General features: G+C 49.0%; 6 protein-coding genes across 6 annotated transcripts; 4 read left to right on the forward strand and 2 right to left on the reverse strand.

Moving 5' to 3' along the window:
- Position 1: 1 nt before the first annotated feature.
- On the reverse strand, positions 2-1,671 carry BO95DRAFT_419675 (tRNA dimethylallyltransferase; the record flags this gene model as incomplete). Its single annotated transcript, XM_025584505.1, has 2 exons — positions 1,473-1,671; positions 2-1,375 (listed from the first exon to the last, which is right to left on the reverse strand). Exons 1-2 carry the CDS (start codon positions 1,575-1,577, stop codon positions 2-4), a joined length of 1,479 nt encoding a protein of 492 aa, XP_025439503.1. The 5' UTR covers positions 1,578-1,671.
- A 264-nt stretch (positions 1,672-1,935) lies between these two features.
- Positions 1,936-2,836, forward strand: BO95DRAFT_455449 (putative ABC transporter; the record flags this gene model as incomplete). The annotated part of the gene is made up of 2 exons (XM_025588338.1): positions 1,936-2,068; positions 2,130-2,836. The coding sequence occupies 2 exons, from the start codon at positions 1,936-1,938 to the stop codon at positions 2,834-2,836; spliced, it is 840 nt and encodes a 279-aa protein (XP_025439504.1).
- A 133-nt stretch (positions 2,837-2,969) lies between these two features.
- BO95DRAFT_395291 (6PF2K-domain-containing protein) lies at positions 2,970-8,948 on the reverse strand. Its single transcript, XM_025583716.1, has 13 exons — positions 8,774-8,948; positions 8,415-8,603; positions 8,323-8,358; positions 8,170-8,267; positions 7,945-8,114; positions 7,802-7,882; positions 7,647-7,754; positions 7,476-7,595; positions 7,046-7,420; positions 6,814-6,990; positions 6,518-6,748; positions 5,472-5,750; positions 2,970-5,416 (listed from the first exon to the last, which is right to left on the reverse strand). The coding sequence occupies exons 1-13, from the start codon at positions 8,785-8,787 to the stop codon at positions 3,125-3,127; spliced, it is 4,170 nt and encodes a 1,389-aa protein (XP_025439505.1). The 5' UTR covers positions 8,788-8,948; the 3' UTR covers positions 2,970-3,124.
- Positions 8,949-9,805: 857 nt separating this feature from the next.
- Positions 9,806-11,358, forward strand: tom40 (TOM complex pore protein TOM40). The gene is made up of 3 exons (XM_025581179.1): positions 9,806-10,250; positions 10,330-10,977; positions 11,045-11,358. Exons 1-3 carry the CDS (start codon positions 9,939-9,941, stop codon positions 11,150-11,152), a joined length of 1,068 nt encoding a protein of 355 aa, XP_025439506.1. The 5' UTR covers positions 9,806-9,938; the 3' UTR covers positions 11,153-11,358.
- A 6,717-nt stretch (positions 11,359-18,075) lies between these two features.
- On the forward strand, positions 18,076-19,696 carry BO95DRAFT_369533 (GSK family serine/threonine-protein kinase; the record flags this gene model as incomplete). The annotated part of the gene is made up of 7 exons (XM_025582872.1): positions 18,076-18,121; positions 18,229-18,401; positions 18,461-18,544; positions 18,634-18,982; positions 19,038-19,231; positions 19,292-19,496; positions 19,563-19,696. The coding sequence occupies 7 exons, from the start codon at positions 18,076-18,078 to the stop codon at positions 19,694-19,696; spliced, it is 1,185 nt and encodes a 394-aa protein (XP_025439507.1).
- A 1,468-nt stretch (positions 19,697-21,164) lies between these two features.
- BO95DRAFT_445557 (NCBP1 family protein) lies at positions 21,165-24,514 on the forward strand. The gene is made up of 7 exons (XM_025587172.1): positions 21,165-21,378; positions 21,514-21,605; positions 21,686-21,792; positions 21,853-22,120; positions 22,178-23,121; positions 23,176-23,357; positions 23,467-24,514. Exons 1-7 carry the CDS (start codon positions 21,318-21,320, stop codon positions 24,345-24,347), a joined length of 2,535 nt encoding a protein of 844 aa, XP_025439508.1. The 5' UTR covers positions 21,165-21,317; the 3' UTR covers positions 24,348-24,514.
- The last annotated feature ends 827 nt before the right edge of the window (positions 24,515-25,341 follow it).

Consider the following 25,341-nt stretch of genomic DNA (forward strand, 5'->3'; position numbering starts at 1 on the left):
TTTACCCTGCGTCTTCTTTGATCGCGGCTTCACTGCTAATGTCTGGCCGAACATCTGAGGTGAGGCTATCCTGCCGTTTCCGGAGGTACGCATCACGTGCAGCCTTCTTGGCAGCACTTTTGAGAGCTCTCTTATGTACATTCCCATTGATGTGAATATCCCATTGCTCGCTGCCTTGCATTGTCTTCTTGCAGACATTGCACGTTATACATTTCATATAGGCGGTGGAATCTCTCTGCGGCTGCGCCTCTTTTGCACTCAGGACGGTTCTAGCAAGCTCTGATAGTGACTTGGGATCGGGAGTGGATTCACCATTCAGCAGAGCTCGTACCAATTCCTCTGACGGCTGTGTGATAGTCTCCTTCCATGCCTCGACGTTCGTGCTATCCAGGAGGTAGAGATGATCAGTCGCGCCTGCATCGGCAATAGCTTTCCATAGCTTATTTCGTATCCATTTAATTTGTGACACGGCGTATTGTCGCGTTGCAGACTTGATGGACCCGACGCAGGCTCTTTTCAAGGCCTCCAAGTCCAACTCGCTCATGAAACCCTTATAGAGGGCATCGAAGTACGGCGCCAGCTCCTTGTAGCCAATGGAAACCCATACGCCTCGCGTGTGATCGACCGGATCGCCCTGCTTTTTCTTCTCCAGAGAAAAATCAAACATGCGTCTAGCTTCCTCCATGAGCCCTTGGTCTACCATCGAGTCCACGCGCTTTTCCAATCGAGAATTGAGCATTTCCTTCTCCGAGTGCACCCAGAAAATCATTGTCGGGTATCGCAAACGGCCCACGCCAAGAGAAAGGCAGTTGCGCGCCATGTCAGCCTGTTTCAGCCGCTGTTGTTCTGCGTAGACTTCAGAGGCGGGGCGCCCAGTTTGTAAGTAGATCTCCAAAGAGCGCCGGATTTTGCGGGCATCATTTGGGTGCCATCTGGCCGCCATGACCGGGTCGACTTCTTTGAGTTTCTGCAACATCACTCCTGGAGTAGCGTCGAGAATCGGCCATTTGGTCGGTGAGTCCCGGTCACTGTTGTCATCCCGGAGAACTGGATCATCATCACTGGAATCTTGATCTGCATCAACCAGTTGGTCGTTGAAGAGCACGGCTTGTGTGTAGTAATGTGTGCCTCCGACTAGAATCGGAAGTTTCCCCTTGGCGTGGATCTCGTCAATTAGCCGAAGACTGTCCTGTTTGAATCGACCGATCCACCATGGCTCTTCCTCTATTTCGACACAGCTCAGTAAATGATGCGGAATACCGTTACGTTCCTCGGGAGGGATTTGATTGGTGATGATCGGGAGGCCGCGGTACATTTGCATTGCATCACCATTGATGATTTCGCCATTAAAGCGCGAGGCCAGGTCAACTGCAAGCTATCTGTAGCCGTTAGTAAATGAGTTCTGACTAAATGCATAAGCATAGCCTTCTTGCTGTTTAGTTCTCTTCTACTGATTCTTGATTCTTGCTTACCTTCGACTTGCCAGTACCTGTCGCTCCGACGACAGCGATGAGAGGTTTCATGACTGGTGGAGACGAGTGAAAACTAGAGAACAGTTGCCGGAGAAGATGTCGCATGAGGTACAGAACCAGACCACACTTAGCATTTTGGCCTGGAATAATATACCCGACCTCAGAGAAGACAAGGCTGTGGGTGCTCGGTGCCGTCTCCCAGAAACACAAAATATTGCGGGGAAAGAATCGGCGAACGAGAAAATCGCACCCACGGGTTTCTTACCTCATCAAGGATCAAGATCTTATCTTTTATCGCTCGTTCCCTCCCCCCCTCTTGCGGCCTTGCCTGATCTGCTTGTCCCGTCGATCTCCCAGCTTTCAATCAATTGACTTCAATTCGTTAAATAACTTGCTTGACTCTGTGGGAAAGGACCAAAGGGCTATCCATATATACCGACCAATATCACTTTCTTCTTCTTCCATGGCTGACTCCGATCTCCATCTCCCCTCAATCGAGGTGAGAAACCTATCTTTCAAGTTTCCCGATGGATCATCAGGCTTGACGGATATCAATCTGAACGTACCGTCCGGCAGTCGTACTCTACTCATTGGAGGTAAGCTCGCTGCGGGGTAAAGTGACCATATTCATCTTCTGGGAGATTAACATCTTCCTAGCCAACGGTGCCGGCAAGACCACACTCCTACGCCTCCTGTCCGGAAAGCGTCTGGCCCCAACGGACACCATTACCGTGGCCGGCAAAGACCCATTCAAAGATGGTTTGGAAGGCGTCACTTATCTCGGCATGGAATGGGTCCTGAACAACATTGTCCGGACCGACATCGACGTGCCCACTCTACTTGCATCCGTCGGCGGTAACGCCTACCCAGAACGCCGGGACGAGCTGGTCGAGATACTCGACATCGATCTCCGGTGGCGCATGCACGCCGTGTCGGATGGAGAGCGTCGCCGCGTGCAGCTTGCGATGGGCTTGCTCCGTCCCTGGCGGGTTCTCCTGCTTGACGAAATCACCGTCGATCTGGACCTGCTCTCCCGTGCCAATTTCCTGGGGTTTTTGAAGCGCGAAACAGAATCCAGACCCTGCTCCATCGTTTATGCCACTCACATTCTGGACAATTTGTCCCTGTGGCCCACGCATCTGGTCCACATGCATCTAGGCACCGTTCGCCAATGGGGTCCTATCGAGAAGTTCCATGATGAGGTCAAAGAGTCGTCCCAGAATACTCAGCTGGGCGAGCTGGTGCTCAAATGGCTCACGGAGGATCTTCGGCACAGAGGTCCCCGAAATGGATATCAGGGCCAGGCCAAAACCTACCCGTCACTAGATGGCCTGGGTGGTTATGGGCTTGAAAGGCGGCCGTGATGTATGCCACTTCTCATCTTCTCTTTCTTTTCTAGTGTTTGCACTCTCTACCTTGGCCCTGCCCTATTTCCATGGGCGCGCACAATTCAACCATCATGGCCGATACACGGTAACTTTCAATTTCAAGATATCTAGAACAAGCGGATACATTCAAGCCACTCCTCCGGGCGTTTTTCAACATGCAGACGATCTAATGAATGGTATTTACTTCATTTTTTCTTTGTTGGCTTTCATCATTGTCCCCTACTGCGGATATACTACGTGTACCTGGATATACCAATCTTCCGTTCATGAAACCAAATCCGAGAAATTATATATGCGCAGCGAGGTATCTTCACTGGCCACGGCAAGCACGAAATGTGGCGCCGCTTCCTTCTGGCCCGGCCGCCAGGAAAGTTGGGTAATGGCCTTGGACGGCGATTTGAACTTGTCAACGCTTGCCAGGTGACTAATTTGCAGACTGCCGATGGCAATACGGTGGATAGACAGCTCCCCGCTCTCTTCGCCCGCGGCGAGAATGAACGAATTCTTCTGTATACTCGAAAGGAATGAGATGGCAGTTACGGGGGTATTCAAGGGGATTGTCGCCTTGCATTCGCATGCACCGTCATGCATTTGCCAGACCTTCACTGACTTGTCGCGGCCAGCAGTCGCGAAGATAGGAGTCTGTGATATCGGAGCCCATGCGGCGTCGAGAATCATACGCGAATGACCCTTGGGATTGTTCGTCAGTATTGAGAAGGTTGAGGGGTCTTGCTCGCTGCGCTTGTACACAGCCCATTGTCTGTCACGACCAACGCTGAGAAGATGCTGGTCATCACTAGAGAAACAGAGACTTGTGATGGTCAATGTATGAGCGGCAAGGGAGGGCCGAATCTCATGCCAGTCGGAAGTGTCATATAAACGAACCACCGCATGGTCAATCGAGCTCGCTTTGCAGGCCGTGGCGATAAGCGTGCGGTCGTGGCTAACGGCTACGGCAGAAATTTCATAGCCGTGGCCATATAACTTCTCATGCTCGGGCCATAGGGTGTGACGAGCCAGTTGATCCTCCAATGGCGGTTGATTCGACTCTAGCAGTGCCGTTGAGATAGCCTGTGTCTTTTCCATATATGCTTTATCTGTTTCCTCCTCTCCTCCGGGGGCATCGTCAGCCGGAGCTTGGTTTGACAAACCCAGCACAGGGATCTCGGCTGCGTCAGGCAGTTGAACCTCCTCGGATTGCTTGAAACCGGAGAGCCTCTCCAGTAGTTGCGCAATTGGTCGAGGCTCATTGAAAACCCGCAACAGCTTCTCGTCTGCGCCAGACACAAATCTAGCCGGTCCTAGAGTATCGATACAATTCAGGTCGTACCCATGTATTTGAGGACGGGAGAACTCATGCCAAGACTGAAGTCCTTCGCGCTCCCATTTGGCATGAAGGCGCGTGGTTTGGTCGGCGCTAGTCGACAGGAGGTATCCGCCAGAAGGCTCCCATTGCACGCCATTGACCGACCGTACATGTCCAGAAATCCCAAGAGATTGCACCCACAAGTCAGATGCTGCATCATATTTCCATGCTCGCCAACTACCGGTACGACCGAGGCTGACAACCTGTGTGCCATCTGGAGACCAGAGGCCAATCCAAAACCCACCCGTACTGCCAGTAGCGGTTGTTGAGCCTTTCTGGACGCTAATCTCTCCCATCCTCTCGGCGGAGAGCCACACCCCGGAAGCAGGATCTTGCTCCCAAATGGTTAATGTATTATCAGCCGAGGAAGTGAGGAGCTGCTGGCGCTCTGGATTGGGATTCCAGTTGGCGGTGTAGATCCAGTCCTCGTTTCCGAAAAGTAGCGCTTCAAAGGTGACAGAGAATTTCAGCCCGGTTACCTCGAATTGGTGGGCTTTGTTCGAAAGAGTTGTCTCAACGCCACCTATCATGGGGTCACCGTAATCGGCCGGAGCAGTAGAAGTAGCCTCCCCACGCTGCAGTCTCCAAAGTCGGACATATTTGTCTTGACTCGCCGAGGCCAGCAGAATGTCACCGGCTGCGCTCTGCTTGTCTAACGTGAAATTCAAGGACCGTACCCAAGCCTCATGTCCAGACAACACAGCCGAGAGCTTGAATTCAAGAGCTGTATGGGTATTCTCCGCCACGTAAATTTGCACGGCATTGGTGGTGCCTGCAACCGCTAAGGCGACGGGTCTGGTATCCGACTCCGATTGAAGAGGGCTCAATGCCAAGGCCAGTGGAAAGAACCGTGGCTTCATGAATATTGACTTGAGCAGCTCGCCCTTCGCTTCGCCCTGAGCATGAATCTTCCATACTTTGACGGTTCCATCAGCGGCTCCCGTTGCCACGATGTCGTGCCCGTCAGCCACGGCGATGGTATTGATTGAACCAGTATGGCCTTCCAGGGTATTCACGTGCACGTATTGACGCGAGTCGGCTGAGTGCGCTCGCCATAGGCGGATTGTATGGTCGACTGACCCGGTCAAAAGGTATTTAGCGTCTGTAGTAGGGCAGGTGTAGAATCGAACGGCGCTGACCTTGTCGGTGTGGCCGACAAGGAGTGAATAGACTCCGCGCTGCGTACTATCCTGTATTTGGGTCAGGCAATGAACGAAAGGAAAGCTATTTATAATGAGCACTCACATTTGGGTTCCACAGTGCTACATTGTTATCGGCACCGAAGGCAAGCACGCCAGTCCGGACATCCCAATCGGCGGCGGCGGGATGCCTATTGCCCCCAACGCTAATGTACTCAGTGGTGACAGAGACCATTGAGCTGGTGAAATCGGAGCCCAACGGGTCTGGAAAGGGAGGTAATGAACAACCGCTTGGTGTCAGAACTGAATCAATCTCAGATGCACGGACGAACAGGTAAGAGAAGCGGGGGCAGGCGGTCTGTCGCAAATCGACTGACTTTTTGTGCTGGAGAGGGAGGGGGGAAGCTTATCGATAAGGCTAACAACTAAGTACGGAGTACTGGACACCAGCAGCGTCCTTTTCGTCTTCTTGCCTCTTACTCGGCGAACTCTTTCAAGATCACGGTCAAACTCACTCCGAGTATCCTATCTATCCATCAAATCTACCGATCTATCCTTTCCTTCCAACCATGGAAGCAAACTCTTCAGACTCCACATCCCTTTTGCTCACGGTTGAGTTCACGTTGAGTTTCCCCTTTTTCTCTACATAATTGTAGAGCTGACCCGGGCATGATTCACTGACTGCTTCGCTTTGCTTTATAGCGGGGGCCTAGAAATCTTGTTCGCCAACGAGCGCAAGCACAGCATCACCCTTCCTTCTCGGCTCAGCGATGGCAACCGACCAAATGTGTCCTACCTTCTTGCATACTTAGTCGAAAACCTCATGAAAGATCAACGAAAAGAATTGTTCATACTAGAAGATAATGTGTACGTCTGTCCGAGGACCGGCATGAGAGCAAGGCCGACTGACCGTATATATATATATTCACTAGGCGCCCCGGAATCCTAGTCTTGATCAACGATGCCGACTGGGAGCTCGAAGGGGAGGAAACTTATGAGCTTCAATCAGGCGATAATATTGTCTTTGTTTCTACGCTCCACGGCGGCTAGTGCCGAGTCCTTTCGCTAACGCTTTGATATATGAGGATCTGCCCGACACCAACAACGCCCATGGTACCATGTGCATGATAACCAATGTATATACTAGACAACGTCTTCAACATGCTGCTGTGAAATTCTTTCCGGTTCGCGCGGGGTTCGGAGACCGCTCTGTGGAGTCGAGAGACCCTCGCGCGGGCTGCCAAGATCAGCAGCCAAAGGGGTTGTTACTCCGCTGGGGGGCACAGGGATCTTGATGTCCTGAGGAGAACCGGGGACGATTTCTCTGGGAAGGCCAGAGATATGGATCCTGCGTGCTTCGTTTTGATAGCTTTCGGGTATGATCTAGAAGGACCGGTCAGATGGGCAGTCATCTCAAATGAACCTCAAAGGCTTTTGATTGGGCTTACTTCAATAATCTCATCACGAGGGAAATTCAAGAATGGGATATCCGCAGCATTGCAGGCCATCAGGTACCCGTATAAGACTCTCAGCACGCTTTCATGTGCGATAATCAGCAAATCGTTTTGTTCACGCTCGAGCTCTAGAATGATAGGTTCGAGTCGAACTGCAAGGTCATGGTATGACTGTCATTGCTGTCAGCTACTATGATAATACTTTTGAGATAGCAGGGCGATTCACCTCCGCCCGCGGATACCGATGATGGTAGGGGTCAAGTTCGTGTTTTGCAACCTCTTCCGGATACTCCTGACGGATCTTTGCCTCTGACATCTTCTCGCAAACTCCCGGGTTTAATTGGCTCATCTGAGATCTCTGTCGCACTTTGTATCCTTTTTCATGGAGATACTTAGCCGTCTCAACTGTCCTTCTTCGTGTGGAGGTCCAGACAGTAAGTGGTTTTAACTCGTAACTCGGTTCTCCCTCGTCGATCATTGCTTGCCTTTCAGACTCCCTATGCCTCAGCAAGGACTCCGTCATCTTCTTCGCGTAGTCTTCGCCCTGCTCAGACAGCGAGGCATCTGCTTTATAAGAATCCGCTTCCAGTGATACGCCAGCCTGGTGATTTTCAGCCTTTGAAATATATAAAACAGATACAATCCTCCAGACTTACTCGTGCAAAGTATGTGTGTCTGGATTTTATGTGAAGATTGAGGAGATAGAACACTATTCTGTTGGAAAGATAGCCGAAGCTTCGATTGTTCACAATTAACCTTTCCCCAGCATTCATCATCTATTTGTGATTAGCGAGAGCAGATGGCCTCAGAAGGGCTACTGAAAGTACCTTGATATAGTTCAGATCCGTCTCCTCCATTGACTGAAATTGAGGAATACGAGCGGCTATCCGAGTCAGGTAATGTTTCACAGCATCTTCCGAGCTCCAGCCCACATACTATACAAGAATTAGTATCTCGTGCAAAAAGTTCGGGAAGCACTTACATCGGGTGAGGATATTTTGACCCTTCGGACATTTTCTTCGATTATGCGCTCGTCGTCACACCACGACTCGATGAATAGTGTCTAATGGGGGAAGGGGTCAAAATAATCGAAGAGACCCAAAGCATACATCCCAGACAACTCACCTCAATGTCATGCTTAGCGAATTCTTTTGCGAGTGATCGCCGACCGGATGCCAATGGATTGACGGCGTCGTAAATGGCTATCTGTCCATTTTCATGGTTCAGAAACTGATAAATATCTTCCCGACACCGTTTCACAATCTTTTGTCTTAAGAGGACCGATGAAGCGGATGCTGTGCGGAATGAGTACTTTGAGGAAAGATGCAAGAACTGCAACTTGGTGCTTACCGTTCACGAAGAAGTAGTCATCTGGAATATCCTGGCCAAAGGGAATGGTTGCACGTCTATAATCTCCTAGATGAAATATTCTGGTTTTCACGCCTAACCTGGGATATCTTAAGCGCTAGTCTCAGCGAATCTCCCGTGGAAGAATCGACCTACCATCGTAGATATCGCGCTAGAGCTACAGACATATGTCTGATCAAGCGTCAGCGAGCCAAAGGAAACATACGAGTGGCTTAGGTATGACGAACGTTTTACCCCTCGCCGGTAACCCCACGGTGATGATGACGATTCGGCCGGAGTGGAAAAGCCGTCCTGACTCGGTACTGTAGAGCTGGGCCGGAGCTAGATCGGCCTTCTCGGGTAGGTCATGGATCGCATCGACAAAGGTAGAAGACTTCCGTCGGAAACGCGGGGAATTGGCGATAATGTCAGCAGTTCTAATCCATGTTAGAGAACCAGGTAGCATCGACAACCAATTTTGCTTGCTGTGGGACTATCCACGTCGCATAAGGTGTAAGCGGTATGAGTAGGCACAGGCGAGTGCGCAGGAGCCAGAATCATAATGGATCGGAGAATGGCACGAGATGGCGGGGAGAAGGGGGCTTACAGTAATGTGTCCATGGTGTTAAGGGAGAAGTATGAGTTTTTTTGACACTGATAATGAACAGCACGACAACGAACAATTTCTATGTCAATGTTGAAGAAGACCTGGCGGGATAAATAAGGAAAAGTTATGGAGGGTGAAAGCTGGAGTCAAAGGAAGGCAGGTAGGTTCCAGCACTCGGCATTCGAGATTAGAGAAGGAGATGGAGCAGCACGAGCTCGGCCCAACCAGGCAGCGGACTGTGTCTCTAGTACGTGGGTACAGTACTCAGCTGTACATACCTCGAGTAAGTACACGATAATTACCAGATACTCATAGTCAGAAAAACCACACCCAATGAAGCGATTCTATCATCGGGACATAATGATCGTGACAGGATAGGGGAGATTCAGGCTGATGAAGGCTGTGAATGATAGTTTGAAGACAATATAGAAGATAAAACGGTACTTCTGTACTATACTGTACAAGAACTGGATAAGATAGAATGTCGAGATGCATGTGTAAATGGTGACTAATTCAACTGCCTTAACTAGTTAGTCAACTCAACAATGCAGTAAAAGTGAACAAGGTTCCATCCAGTTCGAGGTTGGTCGGTTGGTCGTTTGGCTAACGATGGCACTCAGGCTTACCCGGGCCGTACTACTCGGAGTACGTAACTAAGTTACTACGGCGTAGTTAGGTGCATGAGTAACTAGGTTGATTAGGTCATTCCGGCGGAACTGAAAGTCCGAGCATCCGATGCTGGTTCTCACTGAGTAAGTCTGGCTCCGGCGGACCGCAGATACCTGAGCCGTAGCCCGGGCGGAAAAGCGAAGGTGAGCGACTTTTTTCAGTCCCGAAAGCTCTGGGCTTCAATCGTCCATCAACTGAAACCTCACCACCAATTCTACCTCGGTGTTTGACATTCCCTCCTCCTCTTCTTCTTCCCACCCCCTTCTCCCTACCTCCCCGAGCAGGTCAGGTACTTTCCTCGATACCTGACTTTGCAACTGCCGCGGTTGCTCTTGGATTCCTTCGGTCTTCTTTTTAGGGCTGGTGTCAAGAACTCATCTTTCCTAGCCTTGTCCTTCCCCATCTCTCCATCACAAGGACGGCCGCGTCACGTTCCAACGTCCGCTTTCTTCCACTCGAGTATACCGACCTTGTTTTTCCTCCGCAATACTTCACAATGTCCGATTATTTGGCTCCTCCATCTTTTTTGACGGACAATTCCGTTGCCGCAGCCCTCAAGGATGCATACTCCTCGTTCTCCGAGCGCAGGGCTGCCCTCGGTCTATCCAACCCCGGAACTGTGGAAAACATCGCCCGGGAGGTGCAAAAGGATGTTCTGCTGTCAAACTTCATGTTCACCGGTCTTCGAGCCGATTTGACTAAGGTCTTCGGGATGTCTCCCTTGTTCCGTGTATCGCATGCGTTCTCGATGGGCTCGTCCGGGAACCTGCCTCCGTACAACTTCTCCGCTATGTATGGAAGTCCGAAGGTAAACCTTTCGCTGATTTAAGATACCCTCGCTACACTTCATGAAGTATGCTAACCGTCCTCGTTGCTGATTCATACAGGTCTTTATGCAAGGTAACATCGGAAGCGATGGTGGACTCGCTGCTGTCGCCAACTACCGCTGGACCCCCAAGTTGGTCACCAAGACCAACACTCAGATTATGGCTGGTTCCAGTCAGGCCCTCATTCAGGTCGACCAGGACTACACCGGTGATGATTTCTCCGCTTCTCTCAAGGCTTTCAACCCATCTCTCTTGGATGGGGGCCTCACTGGAATCTTCGTTGGCAGCTATCTCCAATCCGTTACGCCCAGTCTAGCACTTGGTTTTGAAGCAATCTGGCAGCGCCAGGGTATGAACACTCGTCCGGAAAGTGCCCTGTCGTATAGTGCCCGTTACAAGGCCAACGACTGGATTGCTAGCGCACAACTTCAGGCTCAGGGTGTCCTGACTGCCTCTTACTGGAAGAAGCTTTCTGAGCGGGTTGAGGCTGGTGTCGATATGAACCTGCAGTTCGCTCCCAATGCGGCTGCTGCGCTGATGGGTGGTCCTAGCCGTGATGGCACTACTGCCATCGGTGCTAAGTATGACTTCCGCGCTTCTACGTTCCGTGCTCAGGTCGACAGTGCCGGAAAGGTCAGCTGCCTTCTCGAGAAGCGGATAGCCATGCCTATTGCTCTTACTTTCGCCGGCGAGATTGATCAGGCCAAGGTGAGTCGCACTTAACAAAATACAGCTTTCGTTGAAGTTGTCACACTAATGCTTGTCTCTCTGTTAGCAAACGGCCAAGCTCGGTCTTGCTGTTTCCCTCGAGATCGCTGGCGAGGAATTGATGGAGCAGCAAGAGAAAGTTGAGGCCCAGGGCATGATCCCTCCTCCTTTCTAAGCACGCCCTAGAACGTAGCTGGGGCTAATGACTCCCACTCGGGCGTGGGAGCTAGGAGCTCTCGCCTTCGGCCTGCCCCTGGCTCATATATTCTTCAGTCTCTGTTTTAGTAGCTCTTCTCTCTCCATATGTATGTTCGGAAGGTGGTGTGTTATCTACGGTTAATCCCCTTGAACGCGGTTTACTGCAGTCGCTTTGACGTACGGGACCAATTTTGTATAGATGCTTTCTTGATTCAGCCGCCGCTGATATCTATTCTGTTCATGATTTCGGTCCCATGGTTTTTCTTATCTTTCTGTTTTCTTACCTTTTCTCAGTGACTATCTCGGCAGACGAACAGACCTGCTCGGTGTCCATGGAAGCATCACCTGTTGGAATGGTTGCTGTTGCCTGATGCATCATAGATGGGACAATGTTAAATGAATGCGGACGCTTGCATAACCCAGAACCTTTGGCCTTGACGGCAGCACAGGAACAAGTGCAGTCATGCCAATTCTTCACACTGTCCCCTTCATGTGGATTTCGTGTGGTCAGAAGGATAAGGTGGGCAAGGGAACATATATACCGCAGAAGATCTCCTCAGGGAAGTTCAAAAAAAGACATCAATCGACAGCACCTAATCGATATTGCATAATGAGAAAATTATAACATGGATGGGATGGCCTGTACGTATCACTCCATTTCTCTGGCTGGCATGCAAGTGAGGTTAAGGTCAACTCCCTGATATTGGTTGTAACGAGGATGGGAGAATAAGACATAAAAGTAATTCTGTACATTCGGAGCTGAAGCACTGGAGTCCTGCGTACATATGATGATTGCGAAGGATATCAGCAATCTGTATCAGCTCAGAATAGATTTTTGAAGAAAGCAGCGCTGAGACTTACGTACAGTACAGTCTTCGTAATGATTTAGACCGGATACGTATTATTCTAGTGGAGGACCTCTGTTTAGCAGCACTTGATAGGATTGTTTTAGCTTAAACCAAGGTACCTAGTAGTTAACCCATGAGTTCCAACTACCGTAAGGTAAAGTACTTGCTACAGGCCTCAACTCAGTCCAACGAGGTTCATGACTTCTTCTGCGGCGCCACCGAGTCATTCCCAGCCAGAAGTACGAGTACTCTGTAATCGGTCTCAAAATCTGATCACACAAAGTCATACATTAGTATTTTGTACTCAACCATACTAAGTAGGCTAAGGAAACTAACTTACTACTACGTAGACTAGTTCCAATAATCCCCACCCCCAATAGTTCGTCTCGCCGAAGAAAAAAGGAATTGTGTGATGGGCCATAATAAGCCTCCCGAGAAGCGTGACATCTGGAGAAAGTTCCTAAATGTCAATCACACATCACTTATTGTTTGGGAAGAGAAGTAATCGTGACATGTTGTTATGACCAAGTGCATGGACCCGAAGTTCAATTGACAGTCATCTAGTCTAGCCTGGAAGGAAAATTCGGGGAAAGGTATCGAAGTTATTCACTCCCCTTGGGTGGGGGGGGGGGGGGGGGCGGATCACTGCTTCAATCTAACACGGTAACACCTAATAGTACATCCACTTGGACTATGCCCTTCCATGGTAGGGTAAGATTAGCCCATATCCCATCATCCAGTGTAGGGCCCTGGATTTCAAACAACGTACCCGATTATCACTCTACAAGTCACGGTTTGTGCTGTACTGTAGAGTCCATGTGACAATATCATGTCCTGCTTGGAATCTGAGAATTGACACTCGCTCCACAATGACATCTAAAGCTACATCCAAGCTAATTACCATGAGATTGAGTGTGGCGGAATCCTGGTCCCACGTTTAAACTGAGGGGCGGGAAAGAAGATTGGATTTGGTAAAAAAAAAATGGCTGAAAAAAAGTGATACTCGAGTGAGTTATCACTTGTAAAACGGCGCCTCCCCTCTTTTCCCCACTGTGACATCATCTTACAGCTTCTTTATACCCATAAGTTAGGTGTGTGCGTGCCATTTACCCGCTTCTCTCCCACCCTTGTGAATGAGAGAATCTCAAGAAAGAAAACCCTCCGGATCCATTCCCACAAGATTCAGGATGTTGACATGGTAGATCCTAAGCTCAAGAATTACTGTGTTGGACTATTATAGCACATTATGCTGTGGGCTAACTTAATAATGCGCAGTAGTCAGTAAGCAGTTGCCTATGATCGGCCGTAGACAGCACCGGCGCAATTTGGGTCTACTGCAATGATAATCAGCAGAAGTCACCTGAAGGTGCAACAACCCCCCCTCCCCCCAGTCCTGGTCAGTGATCACTGTAGGTATTGCGTCTAGACGCTCGCCCGACATCTCGAAATCACCCAGAATTGGTCTGGGAGAGCATTGCCTGCCAGGTGGGCTACTGCCTCTAGCAGCGGGCAGAGTTGGGAAAACATCTTCAAGTCGAGATCCTTTGGGCTGATTAAATAGGTGAAAGGAGAAAGACAAATTCCATAACTTCAATTTACACAAATGAGAATGAAACCTGTATCAGCGGAGGTAAAGGCAAAGCTTTGGTTCTAGTCTCAGTCTGCGCTTGGTGGTTAAGTCTTGACAAAATGCCCTACTGTACACGTGGTTATGCTCCGAGAAGATAGGCTGGACAGTTAGCCCTATGTAGTAGAAACATAGTATCCACTGTCCACAAAGAGCTGTGCCATGATTGCTAGTACTGCATCTTTTCGTCAGAAAATCTTCTGATGGAGCTTTATGTCTTGAGAGGATAGCCAAATAATACTTCAGTAATGCTACTGCACAGTACCATCATGAAGCCTGGGTTCGAGGGAACAATTCCAGGTATTTTCCTGACTCAATGAAAAGAGCCTGTTTGTGATATAACTTAAGACACCAGCTGCGTACATAGCTGCTCCCATCTTGGCAAGTTCTCAAACGATTAGTAATCGCTAGTGTCATCGGCAATCTTCTAATTCATGTACAGTATTGTAGTTGAGAGTATACTTGATTTGAGCAGCCATGCAAGTGCAGGCTGGAATGGATTTGCTTGTTATTCCGACTAGCTACTACCAAGTACCACTAGTCACAACCTGTTCATAGAATCCGCCTACCCACGTCATCTATTCAAAAGTTATCCTATCAGTCCTGGGTAACATTGTCTCGCATATTGCCTACAGAATGCCAAGATTAGCTAGCTGTCTAAAACATGCTCACTGGTCAGAAACTCACAATTCCATCGTACTATGTATATGTCCCACTGCATTGCAAACGAATAGGATGATGAGTAGGCTACGGACTGCTGGTTTTGGCGCGCCGAAGAGTCTTTGCGAACGTCAATATCAGCGAGGGCCAAGGGATCACTGGTATAAACTACCTTTCTTTCTTAAGGAAAGTCAAGGCATCATATTAAACACTCTAGAGTTAGCTTCAATCTATACTAATGTATGACTACCAACTCTCACAACCATCCCTAGCATTCTTGGTCTCTGCCACAATTGGGACAGCAGCCATAAGCTCCATCTCCTCCTGGGATCAATTCCCCTTCAGTTCTTGTGGCGAAAGGATTCAAGTCGGCCATGCTCCAAATAGCAACGTGCTTTGGGCAAAAGAGGCGAGTCAGTCTATAGAATCCACATCTCTATATATGTTATCATTATACCACTAGACAGAGTCGGAGAAGGTGGCATAGGTTGTGGATAACAAAAGGGCAGCGCCAGCGCCATAATCTAGATTGCACTCGAGCATGGAAAGGGTGCTGTGGCCTGTGGAATTGTGGCGGGGAAAGCCTGGTGGGGGTAAAGGGGATTTGGGGAAGGGGCAAAGCACGTACGATTAAAACCCATGCATATAGTACATGGTTAATGTACAGTATTGTATACTTACACAGCCTGCATTAATTATATATATTTATTACAGCTTACAGTAAGCCATTACTTTGTACCTGTACCCTGAAATTTATCTCTCTCCATGAACTGAGATTGAAGAGGCTGAGTCCGCTGGAACCACCAATCAACAAAGTACTAGGGTGAAAATCACGGATGGTCACTTGACATGGAGCAAACCAATAACAGTAGGTGATGGTAAAAGATAGTGTAGACCAAGCCTACTAAGGTAGTAGTAGTCTGCTCAACCTGTCACTGGGACTTCATAAGTTCACTACGCCCCATGGTTACTTGCTGAGTACGAAGTACTTACATAGTATGTACAAAAAGATTCCTTGGGTCATGACATCGATGGTCCGGACTCAGCTAGACATCTACCCAGATTACTCCGTACCTAACTACCACCAGTTTCTAGTTTACTAAATTACACTACCTGATTTAATTACCTGTAGTGAGCACTAGGTACTTCGTATACAACTACTAACTAACATTAAATAGTCTATGTCATGTGCTCCTAGTGCTGAGCGCCCGGTCACCTGATTCAACCCCCCCCCGAAATCTCTCTTTAGCCCCACCGCTTCTGCGCACCCCCCTTCCCTTCCCTTTCCCCACTCACCTCCCTTCATGTTTTTCTTCTCTTCTCTTTCTTACCTATTGCAGGGACAGATAACATCTTAATCTTTGAAGATGGAGATGAAGTGTGCTAAACCAACTACCTAAACTTCCTGGTACTTACTCGTAGTATTTATGCGTCATAGCTCTTCTCATTGAGGCCGTTACCGTTGCCAGGAATGACGCTACAGTATGTTTTGGCTCAGGATCTATTATTCCTGCATTATAAGATCTCTCTAGAAGGTTCAAATATGGTGGAAACCCGAAATCCATCAAGATCATTTCCGCCTTATGTGATCTTATACCCAAACACTTAAGGCCCAAGGTCATCTGCCCATGGAGCAGTGGCTGTTCTCGCCCAATCCTCGCGGTTCCTCGCCAGGTCCGCCATCCAAGTCTAAGTTACCTGCGAGTAGTCATCATAACCCTCGTTGCTTGGTAGGTATATTGAGGGGACGCATTCAAGCGGGATACAAGCTTCGCTCTGCCCTCACCCATCTGTAGTGACCTTTTCAGGTGATGTTGACCAGCTCTTTTGGAAAACAATGCATAAATTCTAGCACTTGGGTGTGAAGCCTGATCATAACAATGGGGCTCAGGCGGCGTTCTCTCCAATAGTCACCTGGGTTATACTAAGTATGAACTTAGTGTATGTACTGTACTATACCTTGCGTCCAGCTGCAGTAAGGGAAGGAACGTTATAGGCGATTCGATTCAATACATACAACTTATCTAGAATCAATTCTAATGAGTTTAGAAATGCAGTATCTACTTGGAATGTGCCAATCTCATCTAACACGGGATTGTTTGGATCAGAATTCTTCGGGTAAGGTATGTAACTTATGTACTATAACAGCACCCCCTCCCCCCCCAACCCATACATGCTGTACTTATACTGTATTTATACTGTACTTTTACTGCATATATAAATACATACACAATACTTGAGATTAAAGACATAATCTCTAGAGGTATGTATTGATCAGTCCGTGGACAGTGTATTATCCCAGTCGTAGAAAGACCTCAAGGGAACTATATAGTGTATAGGTTTTATATTAACAGTATATCCAGATTGCCTTTGAGCTAGTCCTGTCGGGGATAATTATGCCGGAACTTGATGAAGAGCAATCCTAGGTGCTCTTCTTATTTTTACCTTCAAGATACTAAGGTAAGTTTTATAGTGTATACACATACCACAACCATTCGCACTGCCACAGCTGCTGCTGCATGCGTTTATCGGTAATATTACGGAGTACTGCCGTTACAATTGGTGACAACTACAAGAATCTTTCCCTTCGTCCTCCTCATCTCCCCGGGGAGGTCCCGCTGCCCGCCCACCCCCCTCCCAATTTATCCATCCCAAGCTAGAGAAGTAAAGTACCCTCCAGGCTAAGCCTGGTCGCTGCTCTTCTGGGCTTGACATTCCAGATATCGGGGCAAGCTGTAGCTAAAGAACTTAGTAATAGTAGCTGGGCTACTCACTTCTGTCTCCTTTGGGAGTCAATCGTGGGTCTGTCTTTCCTTATAATGTTTCCCCTTTGCTGCCTTCCTTCTTGACCACTGTGTTTAGTGAATTGCTATTGCTTCTTAGTTCGTGGCTGTACGTACTTGGAATCCACTACATTATCTGAGAAAAATAGAAGAAAAGAGAGAAGAGAGAGAGAGAGAGAGAGAGAGAGAGAGTTGTCCCGTGTGCTCGTGTATTCCTTACTTTACTATTCTCCCTCTCCCTCCCGGTGCTTTATTACCGCGTTCCTGCAGCCCTCGCGTGTTCGGGCTTCGTCGCTCGACCAACGTCACCTGCTCTCGCTCTCTTCTCCTCTTCCCTCTCTCTCTCTCTCGCTTTTCCCTCTCCTCCGACCATCCCTCCCCTACGAGAACCTGTGCTTCTCTTTAACCCTTTACCTTACCCGCCCTTCCTTGAATTCGTTCGGTCACAGTTACTGTTCTCTCTCTCCCAACCATTTTCCTCGAATCAGCTGTTCTGGATTCTTTCCAGCTGCTTCTCCCCTTTCCTACTAAGACTATCTCTCTCTTTCTCTCTCCTCCCCCCCCCCCCCCCCCCCCCCTCTCTTTTCGTTCTCTGCCATCGCCCGCCCGCAGTTCGCTCGAAATCCTATTCTCTCCGGGCGTTAACTGCTTCCTGGTTTCTCTGTGTACTGTACTTCTTGGCGCCCTGTTCAAATCATTGGTCTTTGGTCGCCGGAGTCTTCCCTTCTGCGATTCGCCCGCCCGCTTCTCAACCCTTCATCTCACGCGCACCTCCACTCAACATCCACCGTTCGGATAGTCCGCCCATCCAGCGCACCCCTCTTCAACTTGTGCTCCACCGACGCCAGCCTGCCTCGAACGGATTTTCTACATCTTGCTCCAGTATCTCTGCGCACCCATTCGCTGTTGACCCTCAAGCATCTCTTTTCTCAATAGCGTCATTCTAGCTACCGCTCATTGTCGTCTTCACAAGCTATCCGTGATGTCACAGAATCGGCCTGGGGTGTTCTCGAGTTTGCGCATTGGTGGTAAGACACGAATCCCCTTCTGTCTCCCTCTCGGAAAACCTCAATGTCGGTTGTTTGATCGCTGAACCTGGTGGCTGACTTCATTTTCCCATCGCTCATCATTGCAGAGGTCGTCCGCGAGAAAGTCCAAGATGGACTCACTGGAGAGACCAAGGAGATATCCTATTCACAGTGCAAAATTGTCGGCAATGGATCATTTGGTGTCGTTTTCCAGACCAAGATGATGCCGAGCGGCGAGGACGCTGCCATCAAGAGGGTTCTCCAAGACAAGCGTTTCAAAGTGCGTGGCTCGGGGCGAACTACCTGACGATGCGTGCAAGGTCGCTGACAGACTCCCAGAATCGTGAGCTTCAAATCATGCGGATTGTGCGCCACCCCAATATTGTCGAGCTTAAAGCATTTTACTATTCCAATGGCGAAAGGGTATGGACCACCTAACCTCCACTTCTCCATTCTATTGCGACAAGATTTTAGGTGTTTTTGCACTACTCTCCATGCTGACCGGTCCGCAGAAGGACGAAGTCTACCTCAACCTTGTCTTAGAATACGTACCGGAGACGGTCTATCGGGCATCACGTTATTTCAACAAGCTGAAGACGACAATGCCGATGCTCGAGGTCAAGCTATACATTTACCAGCTCTTCCGCTCCTTGGCATATATCCATTCCCAGGGCATCTGCCATCGTGACATCAAACCGCAAAATCTCCTCCTGGATCCGAGCACTGGCATCTTGAAGCTCTGCGACTTCGGTTCCGCGAAGATTCTTGTCGAGAATGAGCCTAACGTCTCTTATATCTGTTCTCGTTACTACAGAGCTCCAGAATTAATTTTCGGTGCGACGAATTACACTACAAAGATTGGTAACTATCGCCGCTATATCCCTAGCGTTACCCTTTTAATGCTAATCGTTCTTAGATGTGTGGTCTACTGGTTGTGTCATGGCCGAGTTGATGCTCGGACAACCGCTTTTCCCGGGAGAGTCGGGAATCGACCAATTGGTTGAAATTATCAAAGTTCTGGGGACACCGACGCGAGAACAGATCCGAACCATGAACCCCAATTACATGGAACATAAGTTTCCCCAAATCAAGCCACACCCATTCAACAAGGTAGGCTAGATTCCGTTGGCATTTCGTTCTTCTAGCAATCGGTGTCTAACTCAGTATTAGGTCTTTCGGAGGGCACCCCATGAGGCCATTGATTTGATCTCCGCCCTGCTAGAATATACCCCTACCCAACGTCTGTCAGCGATCGAAGCGATGTGCCATCCATTCTTTGACGAGCTCCGAGACCCCAACACTCGACTACCCGATTCACGACACCCAAGCGGGTCAACAAGGGACCTTCCAAGTCTTTTCGATTTCTCCAGACATGGTTTGTTTCCTATACTTTGGGTGGGTTTGGCTTGTTTCAAAAGCTAACGCATGTCTGCACCCACAGAGCTCTCTATTGCACCTGCAATGAACACCCGGCTGGTCCCTCCTCATGCGCGCCCTGCACTTGAGGCCCGCGGATTGGACATCAACAATTTTAAACCACTCTCTAAGGAAGAGATGCTCGCACGCCTAGACTGAGTCCGTGCATGTGAAGCTTATGGGTAACACGCTTTCCACAGTGCAAGGCCCGTTGCACATGACTGCAAGTCTTTGAAATCATGTCGTATGGGCTCACTTTCATGCATTGGGCGATTTGTGATACATGGGTAAGGTTTGTCAGTCTTGTAGGACTAACCCATCGGTTGGAGCATCCGGGAGCTGGCTTCTGAATGAGCGAGACGGAGAGAAATGGCATAACGCAAGCATAAGGGCGGAAAATGGTACCAAAAAAAGGGGGGGGTTATGATCAGAATGAAAAGAAAGAAAAAGAGAGCGAATGGGAACAGACGATGTGTGACTCGGGCGACGATCAGAAAAGTTTCAAAGAGGGGCTCAGGGATGATGACCGTTTCACATGCAGGGTTCGAGAAGTTGTCATACCCTGGAGTCACCGAGTTGTCTGAGACAGCTCGTGGGAAGAAAACAAAAGTGATACCCTTATTGCGTGAGTCTGCCGTTCGGAATTTGAGTATGTCGATTGTGAATCTCCCATCCGAGGAGTCCTTGCAACAAGTTGCCGCAAATCTTGTTCAGAGAGGCGGACAGGTATATCCTACAAATGCGTCAGATATTATGAGGATTTTCTTTGTTTGGATGCACATTGCTCTGTGTCTGTGAGTGTGCTTGAATATAGGTATTGGAGGTCTTCTCCTTGACTTGCAGCTCTAGATGCCCTCATCTGTGTCTCTTTTGCTTCATTCCTCTTTTGCTTCGTTACTCGAATTGTCGAAACCTCCATTTTCCTGTTGCCCGGTTTTTCCTCGTTCTCACTTGTTTCCCTTATATCATCAACCTATTACTACTTCTGATTTTCCTCAATCATCGTTCGCTTGACAAAGGATGGTCATGCTGCTTGACTCGCTTACGATGAAGCTACCATGCTAGTATGGTATAAAAATGCCTCTGATCTCCGCAAGCAGACAAGCTTATTTCTCTTTCTCTTGCACAACTCATGTTTCCATTCTCCCCTAGACTTCCCAGACAGTATACCTGGAGCTCCACATTGGGCAATGTGGGTGATCGCTAAACCAAGGCATTGATGCCTTAGCGCGTATCTTCTGGCATGATGTTACACATACAATCCTTCGTATCTCGATGTTTTTGCACAATCCCATCGCTTAGAAGACGCTATGTCTCTGGGTCGACTTGATAGGAAAGGCGGCGTTGGTTAGTTCTACTAATTTTCTCGTAAGAGAGAGCTTGCGGCCTTTTTGCCCCTTTGCCCCCCCTTTCTTTTTGGTTGCAGTGTCAACTATGAGATGAAACCTTTCGCAATGGCACAGTACGTATATAACACAGGGGAGTCAGTTAGCATTGCTAAGCTGAGTTCGGAAGAAGGTAGTAGTTCAAGTTCAGTTAAAGATGTGCCGGTTATATAATCAGCGGGTCGGAGGATCCCATGCCCCGGAATTGATGAGCATCATCGGTCGGCACTGTTTTGCTTCAGAACATACGCGCTTCCACCCCGACGACAATCCCCACCAAGAAGCCGATAACCCGGTCTCTCTTGCTGCGTCAGCTGCAGACCAAATTATTATTTCGCTTCGCTTGGTTGAATTCCGTGTGCGGAGTAGCCCTTGAGGACCTAGCACTTTCCCCGATGGCTGACTACGAACGTCGACCTCATGGCCCAAGGGGTGGTCGCAAGAGACGCTATAGAGGTTAGTAGCACCATTCGCTCACTAGAATGAGATTCATGGCTGCTTTACTTCAGTTTGTGCTGTTCTGTCATCTGTTTCCTTGCTTTACCCTGGGCAGTTGCCATTCTTGCTTACAGATGTGTATGGAACGTATAGATGATGACGACTACGACCGCCGCCAGCGGCGCAGACACGAGGAGCCTTTATTTGTCAAAGTTCGGAGGCAGTTGCTCACAATTGCCGAATCTGTACGATTTCCTGCAATGACATGGCTCGCGTCCGTGTAGTAGCCCCAGTCCTCGAGCTTACCTTATACACTTCTCTCCAGGCCGCCCGAAGAGCAGAGGACGACGCTATCCATATTGCGAAGACTGTGGCTGAGAACTACGGTGATGATGAAATCAGAGGGGTGTACCTTGAGACTGCAATCGACCTGTATGCAACTACCTATGTGAATGAGTATAGCCTGGCCCGGAGCTAACACTCACTAAACAGTGTCCTTGAGCAGCCATTGAAGATCCCCTTCATTGCGGCAACAGTTCTTGCCGCAAATGTCTTGAATCCAGAGCCCGTCTCAGAACTCCTGACGAGGGCGGGTGAAGCTCTGCAAGGATACATTAATGCTGGTGCGTGGCGTGAAGTCAAGCTCCTCCTGCGCTTCCTCGGTTGCCTTCAGGGTATCCTTGAGGGAGATGGTATCTTTCCCTTGTTGGAGGAAATTTTTGCACGCGCAGTCGACCTTCAAACAGCCTCCTCTGAAGATGCGAGTAGCCCAGTAGCACATTTCTTGTACTGAGTAGATGCTAACTGTCTGCGACAGTTGCTCGGTTTGGAACTTGTCAAAATTATCCTCTTCACCTTGCCATATGTAATGGCATCCCCAGCGACCCGCTTCGAGACCCATGCTACTGCCCTCCTTGAAAAGACAGACATCATCGCATCTACTCCGCATGCTCTTGTGGATCTTGTGGACCCATTCTGTCTCACCGAAGGCAAGCCGGCGGCCACGGAGAGCGTAATCAGCTTGATGCAGAAACAGTTACAGGGCGAATCGAATCGGTCTTGGGAGCTCGCATGCCTTCCTCGCCCATGGAAACGAATCTATGAAACCCTCGAGGCTCAGAAAGAAGCCCAAGACGAAGGTGCTCAAGATGAGGAAGAAGCCGAATCTGCAAGCACTACGGCACCCGGCGCAAAACATGCTTTTCCGCAAGTCGTCATGCCAAGTCCTGTCGGCCACGGAGCGAGAGCAATCTTTCCGGAGATCTACCTCTCTGTCTATGCAAACCAAGACATCGAGACGGTACCTCCAACATCGGATATTGCCTCCTCTCTGCTGCGTGACTCGCTTGTTGACACTATCAACATTCTGGACTTTAACCGAATTGCAACTGCGAAGTATCTAATTGACGTGGATTGTTATTTCACCCCAAATACCTTCGTCAAGCGGGCCACGCCTTTTGATCGCTTGCGTGAATTGCCCACTGATCGCCCGCAATGGAAGCCGGAAGACGTTGCCGTCGATGCAGTATTCTCTCAATTATTCCAGCTGCCATGCCCAGAACACAAATTCATCTACTACCACTCAGTACTTACCGAGTGCTGCAAGATTGCTCCAGCCGCCATCGCTCCAAGTTTGGGCCGAGCTATTCGTTTCCTATATCGCAGCCTTGAGAGCATCGACCTTGACCTCAGTCAGCGATTCCTGGATTGGTTCTCCCATCATTTGAGTAATTTTGGTTTCACTTGGAAATGGAGTGAATGGTAAGATAGAACAATCTCCATTGGCTTCAGCTGGTAAGCTAACTTGGTTATCAGGATCGAGGATCTGGGTTTACCTGCAGTCCACCCTCGAATGGCTTTCATAACCGGAGCGCTCGACAAGGAGATCAGATTAAGTTTTGCTCAGCGCATCAGAGGAACTTTACCGGACCCATATCAAGAATTGGTTACGGAGGGGAAGGAAAAAGACACACCTGATTTCAAGTACATGTCCGACAGTATGTTTATCATGCCCCATATCTGACCCTTTATTCTCTTCCCTCTCGCTGCTCTACTATCTCCCGGTTGTTCTCATCGACATGACCAGTGAATTGACACACTGTCCAGCTACACCGTATTCGAACGAAGGCAAGGAAATTATGCAGCTTGTTCGAAAGAAAGCGAGCGACGAGGAGATACAACCCTTTATCGATGCGATAGAAGAGCAAGCTAAGTCTTTAGGGGTCGAGGATCCGCTGATTCCATCCACCGACGCATTTGTCACGGCGATTTGCTTTGTGGGATCCAAATCTCTATCTCATTTCCTCTCATGCATTGAGCGTAACAAGGAGCGACTATTGGCCATCGGCCCTAAGTCACCTCGGGCTCAGCGTCAAATTATCACATCCGTCATGGATTACTGGGTCGATCAGCCAGGCATCGGTATAAATATTATCGACAAACTCCTGAATTACACCATCCTTACACCGCTGTCAGTTGTCGAATGGGCCCTAGTCGACAAGCTCGCGGCAGGTACGGTTCTCGCCAAACCGCACGTCTTCGAGATGATATCCGCCACCGTTGGGAAGGTCACAAATCGCCTACGACAGATCGTTGCTGCCCGTACTCAGCCTAGTTTGTACGAGCCTCAATTGAGCGTCCTGGACGAGACTCTGAAACGCGAAAAGACCGATATGCAGGCTCTTTTCCGGGTAATTGAGGACTCCATCGTGTCGGTTGCTGGCGGCAGTAATGACGAACTGATGGAAAGGGGGGACGGAAGTGGTACCTTACCTGAAGATGAGATCATCCGGCGCTGGGGTCAGCGATGGCTCAGGGTATTCCGGCGCAAAGCTGGCGTTGAGGAGTCCTTCATTGTCGAAGCCTTGGTCGGAGCAGCTCCGGTCGGTACGGTAGCACTTACTCCGGTCCCTGATGATGCCGCCGCTTCGGAGCATGCCCCGTTGAACGGAAATATGGATATTGTTGAGGGTGATGGTGGAAAATAAGAAGTCTACAAGGTCCGAGTGGTAACTTCCAGTTCTCTGTGGTATGATAGGGACCGTCTGTATTTGTCTAAATTGGGCTTGGTTCTTGCTTTGTATCCATAGGTGTGTATGTGTGAGTATGTGTTGTTGTAAGATCAATCAAGCCAGCGAATCAGCGCAATTTAGAGTGACATGTATGGATTCCCTCTGATCGAATCTTTTGGAAGATATCCAGAAAAAACACCCCAACCATGATAGATAGAAGCTTGATGTTCTGGGCGTCGGTGACGTGGTGTAGAGGCAGGTTCATTTCAAGAAAATCCACAAGGACAGGGCGAAAGGGGCTCGGCTAAGAAGTTCCAGATGTCAGCGAGCCGCGAAAGAAACACCAAAGCCATGCTCCGCATCATGTAGTCTTTCCATGCTGTCTTCCCATAAAATGTCGCTGTCGTCGTCAATTCAATTTTAGGTTTCGACTGCTCTAGACTCGTGATTGTATTGCGTCCGAAGATCCAATGATCTATTTGTTTCCAGTTCTGGGGTCGGGGGAAAAATATATAAAATCTATGTACAAGCAGAACTGCAGGGATACCTAACTGGAGCGTTGAGGGTAACTCCGAAGTCGCGCCACCAGCGCAGCTTAATGAAGCACTTTGATAACGAACGTAAGGTACGGAACAGGCATTAATAAGACAACCATCATACCAGAAAGTGTGTTGTACAGTGGTGATTAGGAAGTGTGATGGCGATAGCAAAAAAAGTGTTGTGAAAGCAAGAACCATGAACTCGTGAGGCCACCTGCCATGGAGCAGACGTCAGTTGGGTGGAATCAATTTCGCATAAACTCGATTCCGACGCCGTCAAATCATGATCCCGGGACGTTTTGGGGCAACCGTGGATTTGTTTCTTCTCGAGCTCTCGAGGCCAACGATGAGCGTTGGCTGCGCATGTATCAGATCATTCCAAGGGGGGAGGTTGGAAGAGCCAGGACGAAATCTAAAACCGGCAGGCTGAT

The sequence above is a fragment of the Aspergillus brunneoviolaceus genome (assembly GCF_003184695.1).
Source record: "Aspergillus brunneoviolaceus CBS 621.78 unplaced genomic scaffold BO95scaffold_59, whole genome shotgun sequence".
Lineage (NCBI taxonomy): Eukaryota > Fungi > Ascomycota > Eurotiomycetes > Eurotiales > Aspergillaceae > Aspergillus > Aspergillus brunneoviolaceus.

Bases quoted from the DNA above. Each gene is read 5' to 3' on its own strand.
- tom40 (XM_025581179.1), top strand. From the start codon at position 9,939: ATGTCCGATTATTTGGCTCCTCCATCTTTTTTGACGGACAATTCCGTT. The intron at 10,251-10,329 runs GTAAACCTTTCG...TGATTCATACAG, and splicing joins CTATGTATGGAAGTCCGAAG to GTCTTTATGCAAGGTAACAT. The intron at 10,978-11,044 runs GTGAGTCGCACT...TCTCTCTGTTAG, and splicing joins GCGAGATTGATCAGGCCAAG to CAAACGGCCAAGCTCGGTCT.
- BO95DRAFT_395291 (XM_025583716.1), bottom strand. The intron at 8,268-8,322 runs GTAGGTCGATTC...AAGATATCCCAG, and splicing joins CTAGCGCGATATCTACGATG to GTTAGGCGTGAAAACCAGAA. The intron at 8,115-8,169 runs GTAAGCACCAAG...CATTCCGCACAG, and splicing joins TGACTACTTCTTCGTGAACG to CATCCGCTTCATCGGTCCTC.
- BO95DRAFT_445557 (XM_025587172.1), top strand. From the start codon at position 21,318: ATGGCTGACTACGAACGTCGACCTCATGGCCCAAGGGGTGGTCGCAAG. The intron at 21,606-21,685 runs GTACGATTTCCT...ACTTCTCTCCAG, and splicing joins TGCTCACAATTGCCGAATCT to GCCGCCCGAAGAGCAGAGGA. The intron at 23,358-23,466 runs GTATGTTTATCA...CACACTGTCCAG, and splicing joins TTTCAAGTACATGTCCGACA to CTACACCGTATTCGAACGAA.